At 34.0% G+C, this 26,663-nt stretch overlaps 1 protein-coding gene across 1 annotated transcript; it reads right to left on the reverse strand.

The window, feature by feature from the left end:
* Positions 1–1,262: 1,262 nt before the first annotated feature.
* On the reverse strand, positions 1,263–25,321 carry MYL1 (myosin light chain 1; the record flags this gene model as incomplete). Its single annotated transcript, XM_084240796.1, has 7 exons — positions 1,263–1,564; positions 2,123–2,165; positions 5,007–5,084; positions 5,525–5,698; positions 8,169–8,312; positions 13,186–13,213; positions 25,202–25,321. The coding sequence occupies 6 exons, from the start codon at positions 25,319–25,321 to the stop codon at positions 2,137–2,139; spliced, it is 573 nt and encodes a 190-aa protein (XP_084096922.1). The 3' UTR covers positions 1,263–1,564; positions 2,123–2,136.
* Positions 25,322–26,663: the final 1,342 nt, after the last annotated feature.

Consider the following 26,663-nt stretch of genomic DNA (forward strand, 5'->3'; position numbering starts at 1 on the left):
GTAATTTTTTTAATTTCTTATTTTTATTGCCTGATGTAACAATTGAATGTAAGTATATGGAAAGCTGCACTGTTCATGTGGTATTTGTAAGCCACATGCCACTATTTAAATCAATTAAATTGATTTTAATTAATGCAATTAATTAATTAAATTCCTCATTAAAAATGAAATTTTTAAAAATGAAATTCCTCAGTCAGATTTCAAGTGCTGAGAAGCCACATGAGGTTAGCAGTTACCATATAGGACAGTGAAGATAAAGATTTCCTTGTTCACAGAAAGTTTTATTGAACAGTGTTGCACGAAATTTCTAATTCCTGGTTTTAGATAAACTTGGCCTTAAAGAGCATAAAATCATAGTATATTATCCTGAGGAGAATGATCCTCATATGACTTTGGCTATAAGAGCAGGGGTCAAGGTTTAAGCTGTTGAGCACTCAGTTAAGTGACTTTTGTTGATGATAGAAGAGGCACCTCTAGCTCCCAACATCAGGAAAAAGTTGTTCAGTTTCCAAAAATATATAGGCAGGCAGGTACTTACTGGAGGTTAGGGAGAATAGGAAAGCTATTACAACTTAATCTCTTCTAAATAGTCACATTAACTTCCAAATTCTTCCTCTGCGGTACTCTATAGAATTCTGATATGATAAAGTAAGTTTACATTATGAATTTTTCTGTCAATTTGTCTTACCATTTAGGATATGTATTAAAACACTAAACCAAGAGTTTGGCTCATTTGGGAGATGGATATGCAAAGTAGAGAGGATCAGAGCAGGAGAGAGAATATTAATAGACAGGATTTTGAGTCCTTGAGCACAAGCTCATCCCCACAGAGCTTTTTTTTTAAGTAACAGCTGCAAGGTCACAATAAATTTTATCCTTGAAGATATTTAGTGAGGAGCAAGGGTTTATTAGGATTTTCTAATAGGCCAGATTGCTACTAGTAGTGAAATAGATCAAACTGTGTATACAAAGATTTACAAAAAACTGAAGAAAACTGCTTTCATCTTTAATTGATTGGATAGTTTATATTTAAATGTCTCTGATCCCTACCTGAATTTCCTCAGTTCTCTTCCTCTTTTTCAATAATATATGATTATTATTATTATTTTATTTATCATTGCTATGCAGACTGTAATAATTTATTCTTTAAAAAGTTCATCATTTCTCCATATGATGCACATTAACGAGAGAATTGTGATTGAAAAAAAATTTTCTCGAAGATACTAAAAACACAATGTGACTTGAATATTCCAGACTGACGAAAATTATTTATTGATTCATCATTTTAAAGATGTTCATTGACCAACAGTAGAAAATAACAAGTGGTGTTTAGATTTGAGGTTGTCAATATTTTATCTTTCTTGTCTGGAGCTGCAGACACTTGGTTTGGGTAGTATGGATACAAATCGTAGAAAAACAAGGTGTATGAAAATTCTGGGAAACCTTCCATTTAGAAGGGTCCAAATTGTTTTGTTTTTCTGAACGATGATAACCAGGTTTGGACAGTTAGTCGCGGGTGTTACGAAAATAAGATTCCAGCCAGTCTTCCTAAACAATATTTGATCTATAAAGGAAAAGGAAATAGATTTAGATAATGAATGTATCTTTTCAGAAAGAAAGTGGAAGGATATAATGTGATTTGCAAAAGAATAGCACACTATGAACCAGTACTCCAACGTAAGCTGTTACCTCCTTGAAGAACCTGGTTGCAAGTGCTTAAGTTTGGGCTATGATAACATGGTTTTCTAGAGTAGTAGTTGTTAAAAATTTCTTTAGTTATTCTAGGAACATAAATAAGCTCATGCTTTTATTAGTGTTATGTTTCAACTAAATTAATTAAATAGTGTCACCTTCATTGACTCTCCACTGAATAATTATATTATAGTCAAAAGCAAGGTTTATACATGGAAGCAAAAACCTCAGAAGTTTGTCTTATAAATGTACACAAGGAAGTTTTATTTCTGAATAAGTCATATCTAGGAGTCAATGTTTTATGATTAATATAAATAATTCTTCATTAAGAACCAACACTAATTATATCTACAATACAATGCGAAGCTGTTAAATTTTTTAAAAATGCAACCCAAGAAAGTCAGGTATTAAAGAAGGAACAGATATCTACCTTGAGAACTCCACTTAGATAGACATGATATGCTTGACAAAAGCTGTAGGAAAAATAGAGTTTTGAGTTAAAAAACAGTGAAATTCAATAATGGTGGATAATTCAATAATTGAGCTAATTAATAAATTAGCTCAATTTTAAATATCCTTACTTATAACATTAGAACTTATTTTTTTAAGAGATCTGTTTAGTTCACTACTTTTAACACTTAATTTATGGTCTTTCCTTATTTTGTAAATTAGACTCTTGGAATGAATGGTAGATTCACATAGTTAAATTTTTTTCTTTAAAGTATGGAAGGGTTTATAACAAAAAGATGTTCTTCATTACTGTTGCCCTGTTCTTCTCTTTATAGTTATATTTGTAGAGCTATTATTCATATATAAGAAAATACAAATATATATCTAAAAATATTTTTTTGCACAAATAATGGCATGCTCTACAAATTCATTTACACTTTCTTTTCCCAGTCATAAGTCTTGGCAATATTACCATTATCATAAACAGGGGTGTCCTTATTCTTTTTTAAGGCTGTTGAGAATTCCATTATGTAGATTATCAGAATCTATTTCATACATTCTTCTTGATGGATATTAAGTTGTTCAAATATTTGAATTTCATGACCAACACAGAAATGAAAAACTGTGTATATATGATTGTTTCTTTACCATGAAGTACATAAAAACATTACATCCCTCAAAGTAGATTTTACGGAATAAATTGTAACACATAACCATGTAGGGATTTAAGGATTTACATTCCCTCCTGGAATGCACAAGATCACCTGTTTCCACACATTCTCCTCAGCCCAAAGGGTGGTCGAACTTTTGATCTTTGGCAATCAATTTATTAAAAAATAATATATTAGCGTAGTGTTAATCTGAATTTCTTTTATTATTTGTGAACTTTAGCATCATATGTTCATATATATATATTTAAGATTTATTTATTTATTTATTTGATTTTTTAAAAAGATTTATTATTTATTCATGCATACAAGAACTGGGATACAGGCCAGATGTTTGGGAGGATGAGAGGATTCACCAGAGACAGAGTGGGGAGCAGAACAGGCAGACTGACCGAAATACACTACTGAGAGGAGCAGTGGGTGAGTCAGGAGAGGGCTGCCACACCATGTGGGTATCTCCCTGGCCGGCTGGGAACTAACCTGCGCTGCAGAGGCTGCGGACAGCTTCACAGCACTGCGCTCAATTGCCTGTGCCACCAGGGGAGGCCCTCATATATATTTTTATATCCTTTTCTATGAATTATATGCATGCCTGCTAATTTTTCCATTGGGTTATGGTCTTTGTATAAATTTGAATAAGTATATATGGTTGAATGTATCAAAATTCATAATGACTTCTGGGTTTTGTATCAGTGTTAAAGGCTTTGAAAGTTATAATATCATTCTACCATTACTTTTATGCTTTCAGCTTTTGCCTTTAAATATTTGATTTATTTGAAATTTATCCTGGTGTTAGATCCAGATCTGACTTTATTTTCTAGATGACTATCCACTTATCCAAATGATATTTATTGAAAGAAATCTTCTGTTATATAATGTATTTAGGGCTATTGCTGACTACAGGGAAAAATGAAGTTTAATCAGAATTGTCAGGACTCAATTTTTCTGGTATTCTTCCTTTCCTTTACCTGTCCCTTCTCTTTCCTCTTCTCCCTCTCTTTCCCCTCTCTACCCTCCTCTCATCTTGTCTCTGTTTTTCTTTTCTTACTTTTTCCCCAAGTTAACAGACTTTTCAAGTTGACATTGACATCAAAGCTATCAACTTCTTTGAAATGTGGCTAGATTAGTCTTCTTTGGAGATTGGTAAGTTTCCCAGTTTTATTAGAAAACTTTTAATTTACAAATTTTATCAAGAAATTGGATTTTGTGTCTTTACTTTGTGTAGTACTTTGCTTTTCAGGCCATCTGGGTGAAGTCACTGTAAGTCATTGATGGAAATAGATAACTGCCTGCCACGAGATGATTTTCATTTCTCGTGGAATGCTAGACAAGGAGAACTAATTTTAGCACCAGTTCTGCCATTAATGATTTGAACTTCACGAAGTAACTAAACCTCTTTGACCCTTAGTTTCTTCATTTTTGTAATTGCTTACTATTAGTAACAGACTCTGAGTTCCCCCCAACTTTAATATTCTACTGAATTTTATTCTGATAAAAGATCTTTCTATCTCACAGGGTTGCTGTGAAGATCTAATAAGAAAATACATGTGAAAAAAACATTTTTAACTGTAAAATACAGCACAGGAGTGCTAAAACACTGTAATAAATCTTATGTACATAATCACATCCTCATAGGACATATTTTTAGAGTTACTTTTCAATTGATTGTTAATAAAGAACATGTTTGTTCAACAAGGGAGGAAGAAGAAAAGAAGTTGTTTCTTTTCTTAGTCAGGAAACATTTATTGAATTCCTGCTGTTTCTGAGAACTTTGCCAGGCAATGGGAAGCAGAGGTTAATTAGACATAGTCCTTTCCCTCCCTCCCCAAAATATCTCACATACTAACTTAATTTTGCTTCTTATTAGAGATTTTCCAGAGACCTTTGTCCTAATCCTCCCTAGAAAGCAAAGTAACCTTTGATTTCTCTCTGATTGTGGCAGTGTCTAGAGGGCTTGTATCTGCTAGACTCAGGGAAAGTTCCATTCATCAGTTGGTTATTTTATATGTGTGTATGTGTGTGTGTGAGCATGTGTGTGTGTGTTAAAGTATGGAGTTAATCAGTCCACTTCCCTTTTTTTAAACAATATAATGATTTTTTTTTTTAGAAAAGAAGTTATTTTAAGCTCAAAAGAAGTCCATCATCAAGCCAATCATTTAAGAGTTGTCATAACCCCTAGAGCAACTAGAATTGTACCTTCATAGTTGATGCAGCCATTGGAGTCTTCTTGACCTTGCATTAGGGCTTCCACTTCTTCCTCTTTCATCTTTTCACCTAATGAAACAAAACTCTGTTCAGAAAAAATTCCACCTTCAGAGATCAGTATGGGCTATGACTTACCTCTTAGAGGGAAGGAATCATGTTTTTCCTATTCCTCTGGCATTCAGTAAGTTGACAATTAATTGCTTTTGAATCAGTGAATTAAATTCATATTATATCTTATCCTAATTTTATTTTATAAGAACTACAATGTTTTACTTTACTTGTTCACTATCAGTATTTTAAGTTACTATTTTCCCAAAATAAACTCATTATCTCTGAGACCAACTGAAATGGTCATTAGTAGTTGATTATTCTTTTTTTTTTTCCTTTGTCTTCCTTCCTCCACTTATTTTGGTTATAACTTGATTGGAAGTCATGACTCCCCTTTATTTCGTAAGTTATGACCTTCCCTTCATATTCTGTACTAGAAAGACCACTGCAATTTTCCTTACCCAGTGTGGCCAGAACATGGCGGAGCTCAGCACCCATGACAGTCCCATTGCCTTCTTTGTCAAAGACACGCAGACCTTCAACAAAGTCTTCATAAGTACCCACGTTCTTGTTGTTGGAAATTGCTTGCATCATGGGAAGAAATTGTTCAAACTCAATTTTCTTGGCATTCATCTCTACAGAAATGTAATTGGAAGAGTTATTCGCTACCATGAAATGCCATACTTGATTCACAAGTTAACTTGAACATTCTAGATGATCTAAAAAAAAAAAAAATCTTCAGGGTCTCCCCTGGTGGCGCAGGCGGTTGAGCACCTCACTGTGAAGCTGTTTGCAGCCTCTGCAGTGCCAGTTCGATCCCGGCCAGCCAGCGAGGGTCCCACATGGTGCAGCAGACCTCTCCTGTCGCGCCCGCTGCTCCCCCCAGCAGTGTATTTCGTCAGTCTGCCTGTTCCCCGTTCTGTCTCTGGTGAATCCCTCCCATGAATTCACCTCCCATGAATTCACCCTCCCATGAATCTGACCTGTGCCCAAGTTCTTGTATAAATAAATAAGTAAATCTTTAAAAAAATTCTTCATATTGCTTAAATTTCAGTTGGTAAATTGTCAAGGTGATAAAAAGTTGGAAATAGATAATAGCATGAACTCTGGAATCCTAATGTTTGAACTTTTATTCCCAAATCACCACTTTCAACTATGTGATCGTGGGTAAGATTCTTAAACTTTTTGTGCTTCAACTTTTTCATTTGTTAAACAGAGATATGGTGGCAGATAGAAATTAGACTTTTGGTGGTGATCACAATATACAGATGTCAAAGTCTAAGGTTGTACTCTTGAAACTTAAATAGTGTTATAAACTAATGCTGCCTCAATAAAAAATCATGACAGAAATATTTTTGAGTTAAATCCTGAAAAAATAGAGATACCGCATAGTGTTAATCTAAGAATTAAATGATATGATAGATGCAAAATTTATTACTAAGGCTGGGACAATATAAGTGCCACCTACTATTATTGTTGATTTAATATTTTCTATAAATACTAAAGAATTAATAGAAAATATACTGTGCTGCAATAAACCTATAGCATACAAATATAACAATATTTAACTGAATTTTAATATATATTTCGCCCTTGTCCTGAGCTTTTGTAAAATCATCAGTTTCTTTAAATTTTAAGTAATTTTAAAAAGAAGTTTACAAGGTGAGTATGTATGTCAAATACTTGTTCTCCTGACTTCTTTGCAGTTTAAAGTCTGGAGATGACAGGAGTTTCTTCAGTATCTTCTGATAAGGTGAATTATACTCACAGCAAAAGTATAAAGTATAAAGTAGACTATCCAGATGTATGCTAATGGATAAAATTATCTACCCTTAAATAAGAATTCCTCTTACTGGTCTTTCATAAGCATATAGAAATCTAGCACATTGAGTAATATTAAAAAGATTAAATTTATATGCTATATAAGTGAAACATTTAATTCCATTAAGGACAGATGTGTGATGAGTTTAAAAATAAGATTGGCTTATTACATTCTTTATGTCACTCAGAAATGTTTTGCATGATTTGGCTGGAAATTATACTCTGAGAAATATGAAGTTTGAGGAAAATTTCAGCAGACTTATTTAGGTAAATTTCCTTGAAATCAACTTCTTTTCTTTTGAAACAAAGGAATATGTCCAAGTCGTTTAAAGTTATCTCATAAAAGAGAAATTATTTGCTCTCACTTTTTTTCCCCTTAGACAGATGAATAGCCCCAATATCTCCTTGGAACATTTTTGTTTTGTTTCTTTGTTATTAGTATTGTTTAAGGTGAGCTATTCCAATAGTCTGCATAGTTTTTCACAAACCATTGGGATTAAATTCTTTTTCCTTGTTCCAGACTAATAACTGGATATCTTTATTGAGTGAAAAATTTTAGAAAAATTTCCATTTCTATAGCTCACTGACTTTTGTTCCATGATTTATCTTTGGGGGCTGAATGCAAGCTTTGGCTTAGATTTTTAAGTCTTTTAGTAATTCTTTGGAAATAGGAAAAACACTGTTATTAAGATGTCCTCTCTGTTCTTAATTAAGATAACTGCATTTCCTTTAAGATAGTTGCAGAAGGATGTGGTCAAGAGAAGAGCTCTGAGTAAAACCAGGAGGTATTTTTCAATCTCTTGAAAATATTGTGATTATATTTCCACTTTTTATCAGAGTAGATCTTCTCTAGAAGATTACATTGTAATTTACTCAGAGATGTAACTATAATTTGTTGACAAAATGCATTGTGTTTTATCTATATTTAATATCCTTGTCAAATATATTTTTGCCTTTGAAGGTTTGGAAAAAAGTGCCCATTTGGTTATTATTTCATTTCATTAACCTTTAAATTATAAACATTACATATGATGAGGATGTTAGCATTAGACATCATTTCCTTTCATTAGCATGACATTTTATCATGCTTAAAAATTCTCAAGAGAAGGTTAACTTATTTTATGAAGGAAAAAAACTGAGATTCTTGATGGCCAAGAGGCACATTTATCATCAGAAACAATTAAGCCCTATTTTGTGGAACTTATTTTTCAATAAATCAATATTTTAAACTCACACACACACTTCCCAACATTTTCATATTTCCTGGGGAAAAAATGTGGTTACCTTCATTGCTGGGGTTCCCCAGAACCTTCTTGACCTCTGCATTAGTGGGATTTGTGCCCAGTGCCCGAAGGACATCACCAACCTGGCTTAAGGTGATCTTGCTTTCACCTGTTCTGTCAAACAGGAGAAATGCTTCCTTGAAGTCTGCAAAAAGCAACAAGTATTAGTTTGTTTCTATAAGAAGCAAGAAGCATCATGGTTGTCCCATAGACCTTTAAGTTAACTTCAACTTCACCAAGCATTCAGTTCCAACTCTCCCATTTTACAAACTTTGCCAGTCACTTAACTTGTTATTTTTGCACATTGCCTTTTCCTATCTCAAACCATCTTGGACCAATCATTTTGAAATTGCTTACTGGCACCATTTCTAATTTTAAATCATATATTGTTATAGATTAAGTATGAAAATTTGAACTCAGTCATATTTACTTGTATTCCTTCACCTGCTTGGTAAACAGGAGAGGATTAAGAAATACTGAGACCTTGAGAAATCTTAAGAAATTCCCATTTAAACGCTTATATAATTAACAAGGTCAATTAAATTTCAGGAAAGAAAATTTTCAACTGTGGTCATGGTATGTGACGTTAATCCAAACTTCTCGAATTATAGAATAACCTCTCCTTCAGGCACAAATTTCCTCGTTTCTCCCTTTAACTATTTTTTATCAAGAGTAACTTCATTTTTTTTAAAAAAAGATTTATTTATGCATACAAGAACTGGGGTATAGGCCAGAGGTGCGAGGGGTGAGAGGATTCACCAGAGGCAAAGTAGGGAGCAGAACAGGCAGATCTACTGAAATACACTGCTGAGGGGAGCAGCGGGCGAGGCAGGAGAGGTCTGCTGCGCCATGTGGGTCAGCAACCTGGCTGGGGATCAAGCTTGTGCTGCAGTGGCTGTGGATAGCTTCACAATGTGTGACTTAACCCCTTGCGCCACCAGACAGGCCCAAGAGTAACTTAATTTTTCAGGGAAAATTTAGAAGGATGAGACAAAGCCCTAAGTCTGTAATCATTTAACCAGTTTAATGTATGACCAATAGGGTCCCAGCATAAGGACTCAGAAGGAGTAACATTCATTTGGATCTTTCACTATGGTAATCTCTAAATTTGACTAATTTTTCAGATAATACATTGGCTACAGGTTGCTATATTAGTTTTGGAATTTAAGTCACATTTTAAAATTAAACCTTTGGGGAGATAATTATAGATTCACAAGTACTTGAACAGAAAATAGAGACATCCCTCATAGACTCTTCTCTGGTTTCCCCCAGGAATATTTTGTAGAGTGATAGCACAATATCTCAACCAGAATATTTACAACAATAGACCAGAGTTTTCCTCAGACTTCCCCAGATATTTGTGTATGTATATATGTATTAAGTATGTATTTTAAAAGTGATTTCTGTTTTTATCAAAATCCTTCTATTACTTTCTTTGTCTAAATTTTGTCATTCTCCTTTGAGAGAGTTGATTTTGCCTTTCAGAATCACATTAATAAGGAATTTAGGGAAGCACACAAGAAGACCAAAAGGGGTGCTACTATGGATTTATGGGCTGCTAAAGTCATTTTAATTGAACCTTCTAAATTACTTAAATACAATTTTCTGGGAAACTTGTAAGAATTGATAGTATGGGGCCTCCCTGGCGTTGCAAGGGTTAAGACAATCTATGAAGTAATCCACAGCCATGGCAGCTTGAGTTCGATTCCTGGCCAGCCAGGGAGCAGCCCACATAGAGCAGCAGACCTCTCCTGACTCACCTCCTGCTCCCCTCAGCAGTGTACTTCGGTCAATCTGCCTGTTCTGTTCTCCACTCTATCTCTGGTGAATCCTCTCACCCCCCCACACCTCTGGCCTGTACCCCAGCTCTTGTATGCATAAATAAATCTTTAAAAAAAAAAAGAATCAATAGTATGTTGTTGGAGTTAAAACTAACAACACTTAAAAAACTCATTTGTGAATGAATTGTAGAGGTGAAAGGCATTTAGGTCACTAATGGTATCATACTGAGAGATGCTATCCAGATAGATTACTCAGCAAACTGTTTCATCTAACTCTCACCCCTTCACTTAATCTAAGATTGCACCAGGAATTATATTCACAATTGACTAAAGATCATATTACCATTTCTTGCTAAACTTTATGCCTCAAAAACTCTTCAATTTGACTATCACAGATCATTTTCCCTAATCTAAAAAACAGGCTGCAGGCACTGTGGGGCCATTAGTCATATTATTTTTCATCTTTCTCTAAGGGACATGTGAAACTGAACTATTCTTGTTACTGGCTCCAGGCTTTCATGCACAGATGCTCAAGGGCTCACTATTACTCTGGTCAGATGCTAATATAGAAATAGGATTTTATGGACTGCAATAGAATCACTCTGACATTAACCCCTCTGTCCATTTAAAGGTCAAGACCAGAAAGATATTAGTTACCATCCCTATCCCAGATTTTAAAAGCTTGGTTACTCTCTTGAAGAGTCTGGAACATGGCTTAGCAAACCACTGCCTAGGGATTGACCCCCTGTTTTTTGAGTAAAGTTCCATTGGAATACAGCAATGCCTATTTGTTTTTATATTGTTTGTGGCTATTTTCACATTTCAGTGGCAGAGCTCAGTTGTTTGAATAGACTGTATTTCCAGTAAGGACTAGCCTATTTACTATTTGGTCCTTTTAGAAAAATTTGACAACCCCTGGTCTAGAACAACATTATTGTAGAACTTTTTGTTATGATCAAAAGGTTCTATATCTGGGTTGTCCAAAAAGGTAATTGCTATCTACCTGTGACTTTTGAGCACTGTAAAGTTGCTAATACTATGGAGAAAATAGATTTTTAAATGTATTTATTTTGGATTAAGTAAAGTCTACATTTAAAAAACCTCATCTGGCTATGGCAACTCTACTTCAGAGCACAGGATCTAGACTTTTAGTACATAATTTTTAGTACATAGTTTTCTAGCTGGTTTTTTTTCTTTCCTCCAAACCTGTGATACATTCAAATAGAGCAGGCATGAGTAAAAATATTTAATCATTAAACAAGAAAGCAAACAAAGGAAGCCTAATTATTTCTGAAAGTACAGGATTTTCATTTAATTAATCAATTTTTATTTTGGTGAAATTTGCTTTATTTTGTCTTTTATTGAGTTACCATTGGTTTGCTGCACTGTGTACACTCCTCACCACACCCACCACCAAAGTTTATATTTGTTTTCCTAGCACAAGACAAAAACAGTATACCATTTCAAGTTTACTGAATTTCTTTCATATCTAAAGCCTATTTCAGATGTGAAGTAATAGATTTAATATTCAATAGTAAGTCCTTCTATCCCTGAAAGGGTTTTAAGTCTTCTATTGTTTGATCCTATCAAAATTTGGCTGTCAAAATGCTTTTTAAATAGATATTCGAGAGGACTTGGATGCAGTAACTGATAATGTAGCATCATAAGTAGTTAAAATGTATTGAGAATCAAATAAGTTATAGAAAACAACCAATTGTTTTCAATAAGAAAAAAACAGTCTACTGTATAATTTGATCTTGAGTTCTGAGGTATCAATTTATCTAATATATCTATACGGGGAAATCAGCAATGGTGTAGATAACTGTGAGTCTGCACTACAGCAAAGATCCTTTTCTTGTTAATTGATATTCAAGCAAGAGGTACTCCAGACACAGAAATAGACTGAAAAATATGGAATCCTTTAGAGAACTAAGTATGTAAATAGGTCCTTATTAATCACCTACCATTGTGATCCTATATAGATTACACGTCATGACATAGATAGTATAGGAATATGTTATTATGTCCAATATTCTAATTTATAACTATCAGTTTATTGAATATGTGACATTTTCTCTTCATAAATATTCCACTTAAATGCCCCCAAACAGATGAGTGGATCAAGAAAATCAGTATATATACATAATGGAATACTACTCAGCGATCAAAAAAAATAAACTCATGCCATTTGCAGCAGTATGGATGGAGCTGGAAGGGACCATGCTAAGCAAAATAAATCAGAAGGAAAAGGAAAAATGTCAAATGGTTTCATTTATAGGTGGAGCATAAGAAAACCGAACAAAAGTTCAGGAAAAAGACAAAACTTGAAAGCTGATCATAGATTTGAGGCAAACAGCAAGTAAGGGTGAGTGAGAGGGCTCAAAAGAGAGGAGTGTAAGGGACTATGGTGATGGTTCACTGGTGCTGTGGTGGTGGGAGAATTAGTGGGAATACACTTGAAGGGAGGAATCAGATATTGTACAAACAGGAACAATGATGTAGGAAAATAAACCAATCAATCAATTTCTGAAAATAAAAAATATCAAATAGAGAAGAAGAAATTTCTTATTAATTTAAACTGACATTAGATTTTGATCCTATCACTGATTTTTTTGCATCTTTCAGCAAGTCTCATCACCTCTCTGGGAGGCTGACTTGACTAATGATAGGCCAGAAATGTCTAATATTTTCCTTTATTTTGACAAACTACTTTCCCTTCTATTTCTCTCAATTCATTTTTATTTTATATCCACTCCAACCACTATTTCTTTGAATTCATCATGGTGCCAACAGAAATTGTGCAGATTTGGGCAATTTCTTAATCAACGTTACCTTCTAAATAGAACAATTCAGACCTGTCAAATCTTTCTTCAGGGATTTGTTGAACTGATAATGTATTTTTATCCATCCAAATTCCATACCCTCTTTTGCATGTTGATATATACACGGGATATTACCTACTGTATCAAAATGGTTTCATTGAGAAATCAGTGAATGCAGGTACCTATTTTGTGGTGTTGATCTTTTGTTTGCTTTAACATGTTTGGTTACTGATTATAAGGATGGGATTCAGGCTGAGAGAATTTATATTTAGATTAATTGAGACCATTTTATATTTAGAGTGGTAACACCAGTGGGCATAATTAACAAGTGCTAATCTCATCTCAAGGGAATTGATTTTCTCACATGCCATCTTTATGAGTGTGCACATATTAACAGCTATATCTTTCCACTTACCCTCCTGCTGTTCCTTAGAGAACTCGATCTGTTAGAAAAAAATTAACCACAAAGAATATTTTAACCAAAGAAAAATGTCCTGATTTTTAAATGGATCCAAGCTCATTCCCTGAGAAATCTTCAAAGTAAGCTCAAAAGTAAGCCTACTTTTCAGAGATTCAGACCTAGCTTGGATATGAACAGGTTGAGACACACGGTAACATGCCTTGGAGATGAGTGGTATTTCAGTAAGTAGGCAGTACTTTGCCAAATTTTGGAGTAAGAAGCTCAATTCACTTACCAGCAATTTGGTCAGCACTGAAGGACTGCAGAGGTGAGAAAGAGGAAGAAAGAAAGAAACAACTAGTATTTGTTCAAATGCATTGACAGAAGGATGAGTGCTCTCTGCTGAGATTTTTAGGAAGCCATGTAGATATCACAGAATAAGAATTTGCCTTTGGATACTTTTGAATCTAGGAAAACTACAAAGCTATTGCAAAAGATAATTAGGGAACTTCTCTATGTATCTTATTCAATGATTTAACAAATGCTAAATCAAATACTTCCTGGAATAATATAATCTATGGTGTATTTGTTATGACTAATACAGGTACGCTGTATTAAGAAGTAAAAAAAAAAAAACATTGCATAAAAAAACACCTTAAGTCTTTCTTCTATTTAACTAGTACATTTTTATCCAATGCATAAGAAGTTTACTGAATTTTAGCTATTTGCATCGTTTGCACGTTTTAAAAGGCATGCTATTTAGCAATAGTTGCAGGTTTTTTTCCTTCTAAATTTATATATAATCAACCTCATGTGATATAGCAAAAGTTGGTGAAGCATAAAATATTGCTTTGGGGAGTAAGATGTATTTTTCCATTTGAAGATTAATAGCTGTAATTAATCTCTCTACCCTCAACCCACCTCAATGAAAACTAAAAGTAGACTCTATAGATTCATTCAGATTATGTTCTATCCTCAGTTCTTTTCCTTGTCTGTCTTTTCTTGTCAAAATCAATCATATCCATTATCTATATCATCCAATAAGTGACAAATAGTTTCTCATAGGACCCACCATGATGGAGTTGCTGAGCTGCAAAAGAGCGGCGAGGCTGGAGTGAGTTGAGGGCTGCTGGAATCCCTGAGTGGGGGCCTCCGTTGCTGAGGCTGCCTTTTATTTCTGGGGGAGCTGTTACCTCACAGCTAGCATCAGGTTTCAGAGGGAGGTGGCCACTCCCTTGCAGAGTTCTTTAGCTTTCTTAGGGCAAAGGGAAAGAGGCATTTCTACCCTGAGGGTTATTTTTAGGTTGCCAGCCCTCAGAGTGGACAGCCATAGTAAGGCTGAAGTGCAACTGTACTTTTATGGTCTTTTACCCTGAAATGGTCTCTTGGAGTGGCCTTTTTTGAGAAGCTTGTTCATTCAGTAGCAGAGATGCTCAGAATTTCACTAGGGGCTTGGGCTGGTCACTGGTCTCTGTAAATTTGGGATTTTGTAAATTTCAAGTCAGCAAATTTTTATATTAATGGAAGTTATTTAATGGGACTGGTTTGGGGCGTTCCAAGGAGCAACTGCTATAGAAGAAATACAACCTCCGAAACTTTGTCCCCAATGGTAAAATTCAGAGGACTAGAAAAGGCCATGCATGTTCTGTCTGTTTCTTCGGGTTCACCTAAGAACAGTCTGGTCTGTTCTGACAACATTCAATTTAAGACCCAACTTTGGTAAATTACATTCTTAGAATTATAGAGTTATCTAATAGTTAATAGTTTTGATCTCCATTTTCACCATTCCCTCTGAACCTCTTTACATTATGAGTGGATATTTTCCACCCTTCTTGTTATCTTTATGGTAGTTGATGTCATATTTTTGAATGTCTGAAATTCCTCTAGGAAGGAAAACTGATATTTCATTTTTGCATATGCATTCTTGGCATATTCTTTTAAAATTAAAATGTTTTGTAAGTTCTTATGAGAATGTTCTGATACTGTTTCTGTCTTGTCTAACATTTTTATGGATCTGTCTCTAGGCTGATAATCAAAAGAACCCAAAGCAGGGACTGCAAAATTACACTTCACAATTTGAAGTCTGCCTAAGGGATTGGTTGGTAATAGGCTTCATGGCAGCTCACCTGAAAACAGGGAGCAGCTCCCTTCTCAGTGGGTCTTTAAAAAGCAGTGCTGGTGTAAGATCAGTCCTAGAATGTTCAGTTATGTCATCAGTTCCTACATATTAAAAGCAGTTCAAAAACATTAAGTATGTTGGAGAAAAATTTAACTTAAGTATCATTTCAGAAGTTCTGGCCACAAAAAGCATGACGTGTTCTCCTGCTAGACAGATGTATACTTTCAAGCTTTCCCTCATGACATATGGGAAGAAATCAACATTTAAATGTATTTGCTTTTGCCCAGTGTTTTCAAGTAGTGAAAAAAAAAGCCAAAGTTTTGACTCCCAAAATGAGGATTGAAATATAATTTAAAAATTATTAGTATATAGTAAATATATCGCTATAAATAGATTGACATTTTGAGAGGCTATTAGCAAACAGGTTTAAAAATTAAAAGTGTTTGGAATCATTATGAGGAAATGGAAAGAAGGGGCAAAGGTGGAAAATTTGTGACCTTTGATAATTGTGTAATTTGGAGTCTCACGATTTCGATGCACAAATTATAGCCATTAGAGCAGAACTTGATTTCTTTGTGTTCTTTTTTAGCCTTGTAATTATATTTATATAATTGGGTCATTAAATTTGAATTGCCCTGTGATTAATATTGAGAACTAGCATATATATATATATTTAGTAGAGCTACTAGGTATAAATAACATAAACTCATCAAAGTGGTCTCATAATGCCCATCATATGCCCTACATAATGCTTATTTTAAAAATACTTTTCAGTAGAAATGTTTTCTTTGAATATATATAAATTGTGGTCAACTTGTATAAAATATGTCCAGTAAAAAGGACCGTTATTTAAAAAGTTATATTTGTATTATGAATAAGTTGTTGCTAGCCACTCTCATACTATATAAACATTTACTATTAAAATAGAAGTGGTAGGTAGGGGTCAACTATTTAACTCTAGTTTTTCTCTATATCTTTATCACATAGAGAGTAACACTTGGATTATTATTGTACTTATTGAAAAATCAAGGCAAACATTTAAGAAAGCTATTCACAACAGTAGGGAGGATTATCTATTGACAACAGAAGAGAAATACAGTCTATTTCAGAGAATACTCTACCATTTAAGATTTAGAACACCTAGATGCTGTGTTGATAGAATACATGGAAATGCTGTTAATCCTCTGGTACGTTTTACAAATTACAAAAACTTTCTCCTGCAGCCTTTCTTTGATCTTACAATGATGAAGTCATCAGCCTTTTGAACAAAATTATCATATCAATACAACATATCAACTGATTTTAGATTGCTATTTCTAGATTTTATCCCACACAACTCTGTAAAATACCATACCTATATTACATGCTCAGTAGATTTTCATTAAATTAAAATCATCAGAACATATGTATAGCAAGTTCTTACTTCAATTATAAGTTCCTCCCCTAAAACATTTTATTTCCTGAAGGAAAATACTTATATATCTTCTTTACAGAGCGTCTTACATTTTTAGAGGAAGTGCAGGCATTTTCTTTCCATGTTCCATCATTAGCCCCTAGAACTGACAAGCACATAGTAGGCACACTCGTTTTGAATTATTGGTACACATGGTTATATTTTCACAGACTTCCTTAGGTTTTATATAAACATTTATTATCAGAACAATTTTTCAACCTTCATTTTCTATTGTTTTTTAAAAATTTATTTAAAGGGCTTTTCATCTTAGCTTAGAAACTTACATTAGACTTAGTAAAGTAACTATATTCCACATTTTTTATGATTTGTGTATTTTTGGTATTCGCTTTAGGTAAATAGTATTCTACAAGGTAATAATACTAAAAAGGATAATTTTTGCAATGTTTACAATTTTTTCTTTGAGAAGTTTTTATCTAAAGTAATCATGAGATTTGGTTAACTGATTAAAGAAAATTGAGTTTCTGAAATATAGAAAGAATTGATATACAGGAAAAATATTAAAATGTATTTAATCAAATAAGCTCTGGAATTGCTATATGTTAAACTTCAATATACTAAAACATTTAAAGCTACAATTGAAGACTATCTGCAAGATATGTGATGTTGAATACTGAGGGAAAATACCTTAGGAAGGAACACAGGAAATTTACTATCATTGAGAGATATAGTAGGTCTAATCAGGATGGCTCAGGATGGAAATTAATCTCCACAGGGCCAGTTTTTTCAATTACAAAACATTGCTGCATACTCTCTAATTTAGTGTGTGACAGAGAAGCCAAAGACCTGAATATATGCTAACTCTAAGGAACACTTAACATTAATTTTCACTCCAATCTCATTGGTACACTATAAAAGATCAGGAGAAGTCCTGTTTTGGAATTCTGAGAGTTTTGTTTCAGATTGAATCAACTTAAAGGAAATAATATTTTTCATTGCATTTCTTTTATAGCAATAAAGAATATTCTTAGAGTGGTGACCATAATATAGTCTGAAAAGGAGAATTAAGGACAATGGGAATACAATACAAGTCCAGGCAGTCTAATGTAAGAGAGAATGATGACTGTATTGAATAAATTGATCTGAATTGAAGAGGAAATGAGTAATTTTGTGCTCAAGAGGCCTAGACTAGTGAAATGAATTAAGTCAGAGTAAAGGCTGAATTATTAAAATAGTACAATTCAGAACTATAAGAACTAACAGAAAGGCTCAAGTGAATGCTAATACAATTTTTAAAATGTGACTTAAGTCTATACTTCTTCAGATTGCTTATCAGTTTTCCATAATTATTAATTGATAAATAAAATTAAGGTTTCTTCTACTTTGTGTACTTATTTGCATAGTTTATTAAAAATCCACCTATATTTTTGTTCCTTCAATCTCTTTTTGTTTAAAATATGAGAATCATATAAATTCTTTGTAATTTTTAAAGAAATTATAAGTATCTATCTGGGAAGATAGATACTTTTCCTACTTATCTACAGTAAAACTTCCTTTTGTGATGATAAGGATATATGAGTAATGACATGACTTTTTAGAGATTTCAGGTCTTTTGATATGGTGGAAAGAAAATTAGGTAGGATTTGAAGCATTCAGAATTTTGTTCTGGATCTGTTATATAATGAATCATGTCTTTTGATTCAATACCTTATTTTATCTGGGCTCTAGCTCCTTAAATATGCTATACTCCATGATTTATGGTTCTAAAATGAGTATTCCATCCTTTTCCCAGTAAATTTTGCTCCAACTCAATTTTTTTAATGGAAAAGGCAGAGTATCTAAAAATTAATAAGTGCTAAATAATAAGTAGTATTATTTTGAAGTTTAGCTAAAGAGGAGTTAAGCAAGATATAATTTTATAATATCAAATGAATAGACGTTTTATACATAAGAGACAGTATACCAGGTGCTTACTAGGTACAAAAAATTTACTGCCACAATATGAGGAAGGATGTAAAGTGGAATCAGATGTGGCTATTTAGTTAAGGAAAACTCCCTTTATGGACTTTAACTCACTCTTAATTTTTGACTAGAATAGCAAGAATTTTTCATTGGTATAATTAAAATTTTAGCTAGTATACTTGAAACTATTACTACTTCTATGTTGTAATTTTGTCATCTAAATTCTGATTTGGGGTGAGAAACACATTGTAACTGTTGAAACAAACTATAGAAGATCCTGTTTCATATAAAAAAAATTTCAGCATGAAGAGATGCAGAATAAAGTCTAGTGTCAGCTGACTAAATATAATCCCTTCCACAATTTCCATGAGTCAGATGGTGCTTAATGCTGGGTAATTATGGAATGACTTCCAGAGACAACTTGCCAGGGGGTTCATTTGCAGCATGAAAATGTCGAGAGGCTAAATTTGGCACTTTCACTTTGTGTCTCCTTGTCTTGCAAAGATTTCATTATCTTTAAAGTTAAAAGGGTTATTCCCTATAAATTGGTGAACACATCTATTCCTTCCTAAGCTGAATTTTACTTTGAAGAGACATTATACAGTTACATGCCTTTCAAAATATAATTTTAGGGTTACAGAACACCCTGTAATATTTTCCTGTTCCTTTCCACTCTTTTATTTTAACAGCATAGGTGTTTGACATTGCTACCTAGTGATAGTCTCAACTATTTATTGATTTGCCCCTGAGGTTTTATCCACACTGCAAATGGATTAACATTGCAATTGGTTGACATTAGAATTGTGTTGAAACCTAATCTGTATTATTGAAAGACTAGACTAAAGGAAGACAAACACTAAAATTATGTAAAGAAAACTTAGAAACAACCTGTGCATGTTTTTACTCATTCCATTTAATTAGAAAGACTCTACATGTTCTTTTCCTCAAGTTAGGTAAGGTTAAGATTTAACCTTACATTATTACATGTGACATTGCGTAAATGTCACAATGTGACATTATGTTTCTAGATACCACTCCAAAGAATATTTGGTTGGGATTTTGAGTGTAAATCATGCTATTTATTTGTAAACTAAATAGAGATCACCAGTCTCTGATTATTAGCCTCATGGCAAGATGTGGAGGTCAGGTTTGATATGTGTGATTGTTTAACTGAACAAACCCAAAATTATTTAAAATTTTAATCAGTTTCACTACATTTGATAGTATGTAAAACACTCTGGTGTCATTTTTTCCTCCTAGTTTTATTGAGATATAATTAATATATAACATTGTATAAGTTTAAAGTATGTAACATGTTGATATGATACATGTATATATTTTGAGATGATTCCTACACAAAGGATAGCTAATACATCTATCTCATTGCAGTGTTATTTATATATTTATTTATTATGAATAGAAATTTTAAGACCTATACTCTCAGTAACTTTCAAGAAATATTATCATTAACTTGAGACACCATGCTGTATGTTCGATCTCTAGAACTTATTCACATTATCCTGAAAGTCTCTACCCTGAACCACCTTCAGTCATGTCCTCTAGCTCTGCCCTTGGCAACACCAATCTATACTCATAACAGTATTTATTTATTTATTCACTTTTTAAATTATTGAAGTAATGTTGGTTTACATTGTTGTTTGTATTTTGTACTCTTACGACTCCCCCATCCCCCTTCAAGTGTTACGGCCATAGGGCACCCACCACCAAAGCATCTGAGGCTGCCACCTTAGTGCATTGCGCTCCCTCCCCACCTTGCTCTCAGTATTTTTAAAAAATATTCATTTATTTATGCATACAAGAGCTGGGTTGTAGGCCAGAGGTATGGGGGTGGGGGTGTGTGTGGGGGAGTGAGAGGATTCACCAGGCACAGAGTAGGGAACAGAACAGGCAGACTGAAGTACACTGCTGAGGGGAGCAGCAGGTGAGACAGGAGAGGTCTGCTGCACCATGTGGGTAGCTCCCTGGCTGGGGATCTAACTCCTGCTGCAGTGGCTGTGGAATAGCGTCATAGTGCTGACGCTTAACCCCTTGCACTACCAGGGATGCCTGTCTCAGTATTTTTTTTTTTTGAGATTTTTTTTTTAAAGATTTATTTATTTATTTATACAAGCACTGGGTACAGTCAGAAGTGCGGGAGGGTGAGAGAACTCACCAGAGCCAGGGCGGGGAACAGAACAGGCAGACTGACGAAATACACTGCTGAAGGGAGCAGCAGGTGAGACAGGAGAGGTCTGCCACGCCATATGGGACCCTCGCCGGTGACCAGGGATCGAATCGGCTCTGCAGAGGCTGCGGGCAGATTCGCAGCCCAGCGCTCAACCGTGGCGCCACCAGGGGAGGCCCTCTCTCAGTATTTTTTAATATCCATGTTCCTTACAACTTCTACAGGCAGCTGGAGAAAAGTGACTAAGATCTGTCTAGGTTCCCAGTATTTCATCTCCCATCTGCAAAAGAAAATAACTAACTTGCCAGTCAAAGACTAAGCTCAGGGTAAACTGTATAAAACAAAAGAGAAAGGAACTGTGAGGGTGAAACGCCTTGGTGTCTTGCTCTGAAGTGTGCCTGCCACCCCCTCTTCTGGCTACCCGAGGCTATGCATGTATGAACCATTCTCACACCCTTAGTAGCAAAAAGGGCTTTACACAGTCTTAGAGACAGCAACTTTTTGTAAACTGGAGGTAGTTTACTACAGCTGATTAGATTTGGCCTGCTAGGTTTGACTCTAACTCTGCTGCTTACTAGTTACTCAATCAAGAACATCACACTGAATTTCACATAGGCTTAGTTTCTTTTCTTGCCAAGTGAAGCTGAAAACAACCTCAGGGTAATGTTTTGAAAATTAAAGACAATAACATGATGTAGAGTAAATTCACAGTGTTATTGGTTGTTATACGACGAAGAACTCAATAATTTTGAGTCTTTTATGGACCATGTCTTCATTTGACTTTTTCCGACAATTCTTCTAAGTGGGATTGGTTTTGTGTCAGCCTTGTCATAGATGAGAAAAAAAGAATTTGTAGACAAATTCAAACAATCCTCTACCTACACCAAAACAACTGTGTGACAATGTGTGTAGAACTATTTGCCTCCACTGGGCACCCATCACTAAGTAGATGTACTTATTGGAAATGCTACATTTCCACTTTACCCATTAAACTGAAAGTTTAAATCTTCCATGCATAAAAATTTTGTTGGTTGTTATTGCTATAGGATCTCTTATTTGATGAGCTTCTGTCAATGCATTTGTACCTTTACAAATAGTAGAATATCTCCCAAGGGTCTGGTCAGAAATGACTTGACTGAGTGGTGAATATGAGGATTAAAATTTAAGTGGTACAATGAGAGACATGATTCAAATTTCTCTCACCTCAGGAATCCTGACATATCAGCTTAGGCATGCACCATGCAAAAAACCCACTTATACATTAAAGAATTTTTTTATAATCTACACACACAGTCATATCATTACTTACTTTCATTATTCCACTTGGTTGTAGTGTTAATTCTTGTCTTTGCACCTACTCATGCTGGGTGATAATGCTTATGCTTGAAATTTGGTAGGGCTGTGTTTTCTTAGTCTGGCATCATTATCAGAAATAACATTTTCTATAGCACTTAAAACTGACCAAAACAATAACTTTTATGTTCAAATATCAGTAGTATTTGATTTTTTGAAAAGGATGCTCATAGAAATCTATGAAGATAGGATATCCAGTAAGCATTTCCTCTGAGATTATCAAAGATTTTATATGAGAACAGCTAACGACATGTCCTAAATAAATAACAAACCAGGAAAACACATTTAAGAAATTGATAAAACTAATATCTAAGATTGTTCAGAATTTATGGAGATTCAAATATATGACTATTAAATGTGGTATACTATAATATGGAACGTGGGTGGTAGCTGGAAATTGTATGGAGAAGTTAAATATCATCATGCATAAAAACAGTTACACTTAGATTTTAATGCTACTCAAATGCTAAAGGACAGTCAAATTTCTAATCTTTTATGATTTATGCAAAAATTAAATCCAATTAAAGTTTGTTCTTTATTGAGTTTTACAAAAGTTAATGAACACATATAACAGCTCTATTAATTTCTTTAAAGTTCAATTTCTCTGCTTGAAAAAAGCTTATAACTTATATGAGGTAAAACATCATTAAGTGACTAAAAGCATCAAAATACATAAATGCTTTAATGTACATTTTAATTAGCCTTGTTACCTACTGGGGTGAAATTAAATTTTATAAAGTTTTCGGGTTGTATCACACTTCTTGGCTATGTTATAATACCTATAAATATGCACTGATTTCATATTGATGAGTGCAAATTGTTGAAGTCATTTAAGTTGGTTTTAATTATTTTTTCTCTTTCTATTAGGAATGTGTTCTCTAAATGAAAGATAAAGGTAAGTTCCTCTTTAGATTTTCTCATTTAACTTCTTTTTTTTTTTGGTTTGTGTCACTTGTCAGGATCCATCACATCTCCGGTTCTGCAATGAGAGAGTGCAGATGGAGCACTCCCCATCTTTGCAGAGACCCTACTAGTATTTCTTTCTTTGCTTAGTTAGCTCACGCTAGAATTAATTCAACAGATAGATGAAAGGATAAACTAATTTTCAAGGTTCAGAAAGGCATCACTCCTCTGCTGACAATAAACGACTAATCGGTTTACTCTCTCTCTTTAAAAAAGTGATGTTTTGCTATTTCTTGGAGATGTCTTATCTTCCAAACTAAATTTTTATTTACTTATTCTTCTACACTTGCTTGGGGAAGAAATAATGCCTGCTTTCATTAATGTGATAGCTTTTTCTTCTTAAGAAGAAAAATTAGTTTTTCCTTTATAGATCCTTGTAATTCCAGATTCAAAGAGATGGTATTTTCCTTTAAATTATGATAAATGTTAAGAGGAATTGCTTTGACACTGACTCATGTTTGTAATGATATAGAGTGGAGAGCCAAAGAATAAGAACACTTGTAACTATTTTAGTATTATCATACTCATTATATAATGTAGTTGGTGTGCATCTATAAAGATACATTAACTAGAATTAATTGCTGGACATTAGCATTTTTATTTCTTCTTAATGAACTATTTGTATGCTGTCCTTAAGCTAGAAAAACATTTAATAGCAGATCTGACATGCATGTCTCCTCTTAAGTGGATACTCATTAAGAATAGTTCCTCACCAATATTACACTCTATCACCAAGTTTTTACAAATATGAGACTTCACATACCTACAAATTTAAGATAAAATATGTATGATAATCTACGCCTACTTTGAAATAGAAAATTTTATGATTGGCAGGAATGCCATGAATTTATGAATTTATTTAACCTCATCATGTAGTTAAGGGTGAGTTAATTCAGTTTCATTTTAGGAATATTTTATACCTATGATTACACTAAAATGGTCAATGATGTGTTTATTTCTAGGTCAGCATTGTGGTTGTCAGGATAGCACAATTCAGATTTATTACATACAGAACTCTTGGCTTAAGGGAAAAGATCACCTCATAGGCACTTTCACCCATTAGTTTTCCATATAAGGTTGGGTTCTTGAGATGAGGATTTTCAAACTGTTTTTGGTCCAATGAGAGCCCAGTGAATGAGACGGTGCACACTTGATGGATTACATCACTGGGAGGTAACAGGCACATTCATTGCGTCCTTTTTCCAAAAGCAGATAATCTTTTGGCAGTTGAGAACTTTGATCACAGCAAAGTGTTGACACAAAAATCAATCACATTCTCCTTAGTTCAAGATCACTATGCAGGAGCTCAAAGACATAAGCTAAAAGCCACATAACCAACAATTTTTACAATTTTTTTTTGGGTTAGTTTCATTTAGAAGCAACTCAAAACATCCTGAATTAAATGCTGTATATAAATAAACAAGATGACCGTTATAGTCACTGAAACACTTGAATGCATAATTGTCTGCACTGAGATCTCATTTAGTATTGTATCAAATTTTATTAAGCAAAGCTGAAAGAGAAATTCAGTTGAATTGCAAAAATCTTCCTTTCTTCAGATGAAATAAAGCAGCTGTTAAATAAACACAACCGGGACAACAGGGTCATCAGCTGTTTTTAAACTTTTGGAAACAAGTCAGGACTAAAACTTTACTTTGGATGGAGATTTAAAGTAAGGGATCTAGTATCTACAGAAATTTCAATTAAAAAAAAAAAAGTGACCCCGCAGGTTCAAGTATTTTTAAAACACATTTACACACTTTGCTGTTACACATTTCCACCCCTAAATGGCACTTTGACAATTTTGGGTAAAGGGGAAACTAGAGAACAAAAAAATAAAACATATGCAGGTTCCACATACAATTCCACACTCATAATAATTTTACTGAAATTTTATGCTGGAGTTTATTTTTAAATCTATCAATTCAATTAAGTAATGCCATTTCTCTCAATGAAAAATATAGCCGTCTGCAGGTTCCTAGAGTTCCCTACTGTTGAAAGATGTTTCAGTGACTAAACAATTCATCCATTTAGTTACCTTAATGGCTGAGAGGTCAATTTTTTCTTCCTTGGGTTTTTCTGGGGCGGGTGCAGGTGCCGGGGCTGGGGCTGGGGCAGCGGCAGCCGCTGGTTTCTTCACATCTTTCTTTGGTGCCATTTTGTTTAAAAGGATAGGTTAAAAAAAGAGAAGGAGCACCTCTAAAAGAATCTGTCAAAATGATTCTTGTGTTGGTTCGGGTTGATCCACAGCCCAGTGTCTTGAAGGTGGACCCAGAGTGTTAAATGGTATAAGGACTTGCATATATATTTCACCTAGTGCCTAATAGAATCTTGACACATGCGGCTGGATTGGACAGTTTGCTGGTCAAGGGGGATGGCATTCCGGCTCAGACTATAAATGGCATCTAAAGAGTCAGGGCTTCATCAATTTTTTTAAACTCCTCTTGCTTTTTTTTTCCCCCCACCTCCATATACAAAGGAGAAAGAAGTAAGACAAAGCCAGCTTCAGATACTTTGGTGGCAGTAAAGTAGATTGACTGATGCTTTTTCTTGATAGAATTACAGTTCTGCTGAAGTTATAAATCTTTTTTTTTTTTTTTTTCCATGCCTAAGACACTCACTGAAGGATTTGATTTCAACTTGGAAGTTTGGCAGGGAGTATCACTAACTTTCACCCAGCTCCTCTGCCCATGCTCCTCCTCCTTGCCATCATTTGAACGAAAATGTTGGTCAGCAAAGCAGTGGCGGTGTTTAAAAATAAAAAGCAGACGCATAAGGAAAGTCCATCAAGTCTTAAAGTGGTTCCCCTTCCTAGGGAGCATGAACTCTGACTCTCTTTTTACTTGAAATGAATTGTATGGTTAAGTAAACATTGAAAACTACTTCCTTTAAAAAGTTTCTTCCTGTAATGAAAAATATCAGATGGGGTGGAAATGACAAGATTTACCTTCTTGATAATCAACTTTCACTAAATAACAAAGTAGCAGTCATTCCAAATATGTGCTTATTCATGTTATTTTCTAAATGGCATGAGGTTTAATTATTTATTTACCACCTAAAATTTTTTTTTATCCCATTAGGAAGATAGATATGTTTTTAAATTTACCCAAATGACCAGAGAGATAGAGAGAAAAGAATTTTGTCAATGTGGTACACATTTTGGTGAGTAACTTGAAAGTTTTTCCTTTTGTCTTCAGCTTTCTCAGCTGTAAGACTGGACTCTCACACAAGGAGGCAATTAATCAATATGTCATTTTTTACTTCTGTTCTTTTAACTTGTGAGACATTTAATTAATGAGTAGTTACTATGTAGTAAAAAAAATAACAACAATATCCAGTAGCTAGGTTGGGATTTTAAAAAGTATATTTAAACTTTTCACATATGCATATATGTAAGAGCTCATATGCATATGAGCATTATATGAACAAAAATATTTGGAACAGGAGCATTTATTTATTTCATATTAAGGAGGAAATGGCTTAATTTCTCTATATGTCTA

Source organism: Talpa europaea (genome assembly GCF_964194135.1).
Source record: "Talpa europaea genome assembly, chromosome: 1".
In the NCBI taxonomy this organism is placed as follows: Eukaryota; Metazoa; Chordata; class Mammalia; order Eulipotyphla; family Talpidae; genus Talpa; species Talpa europaea.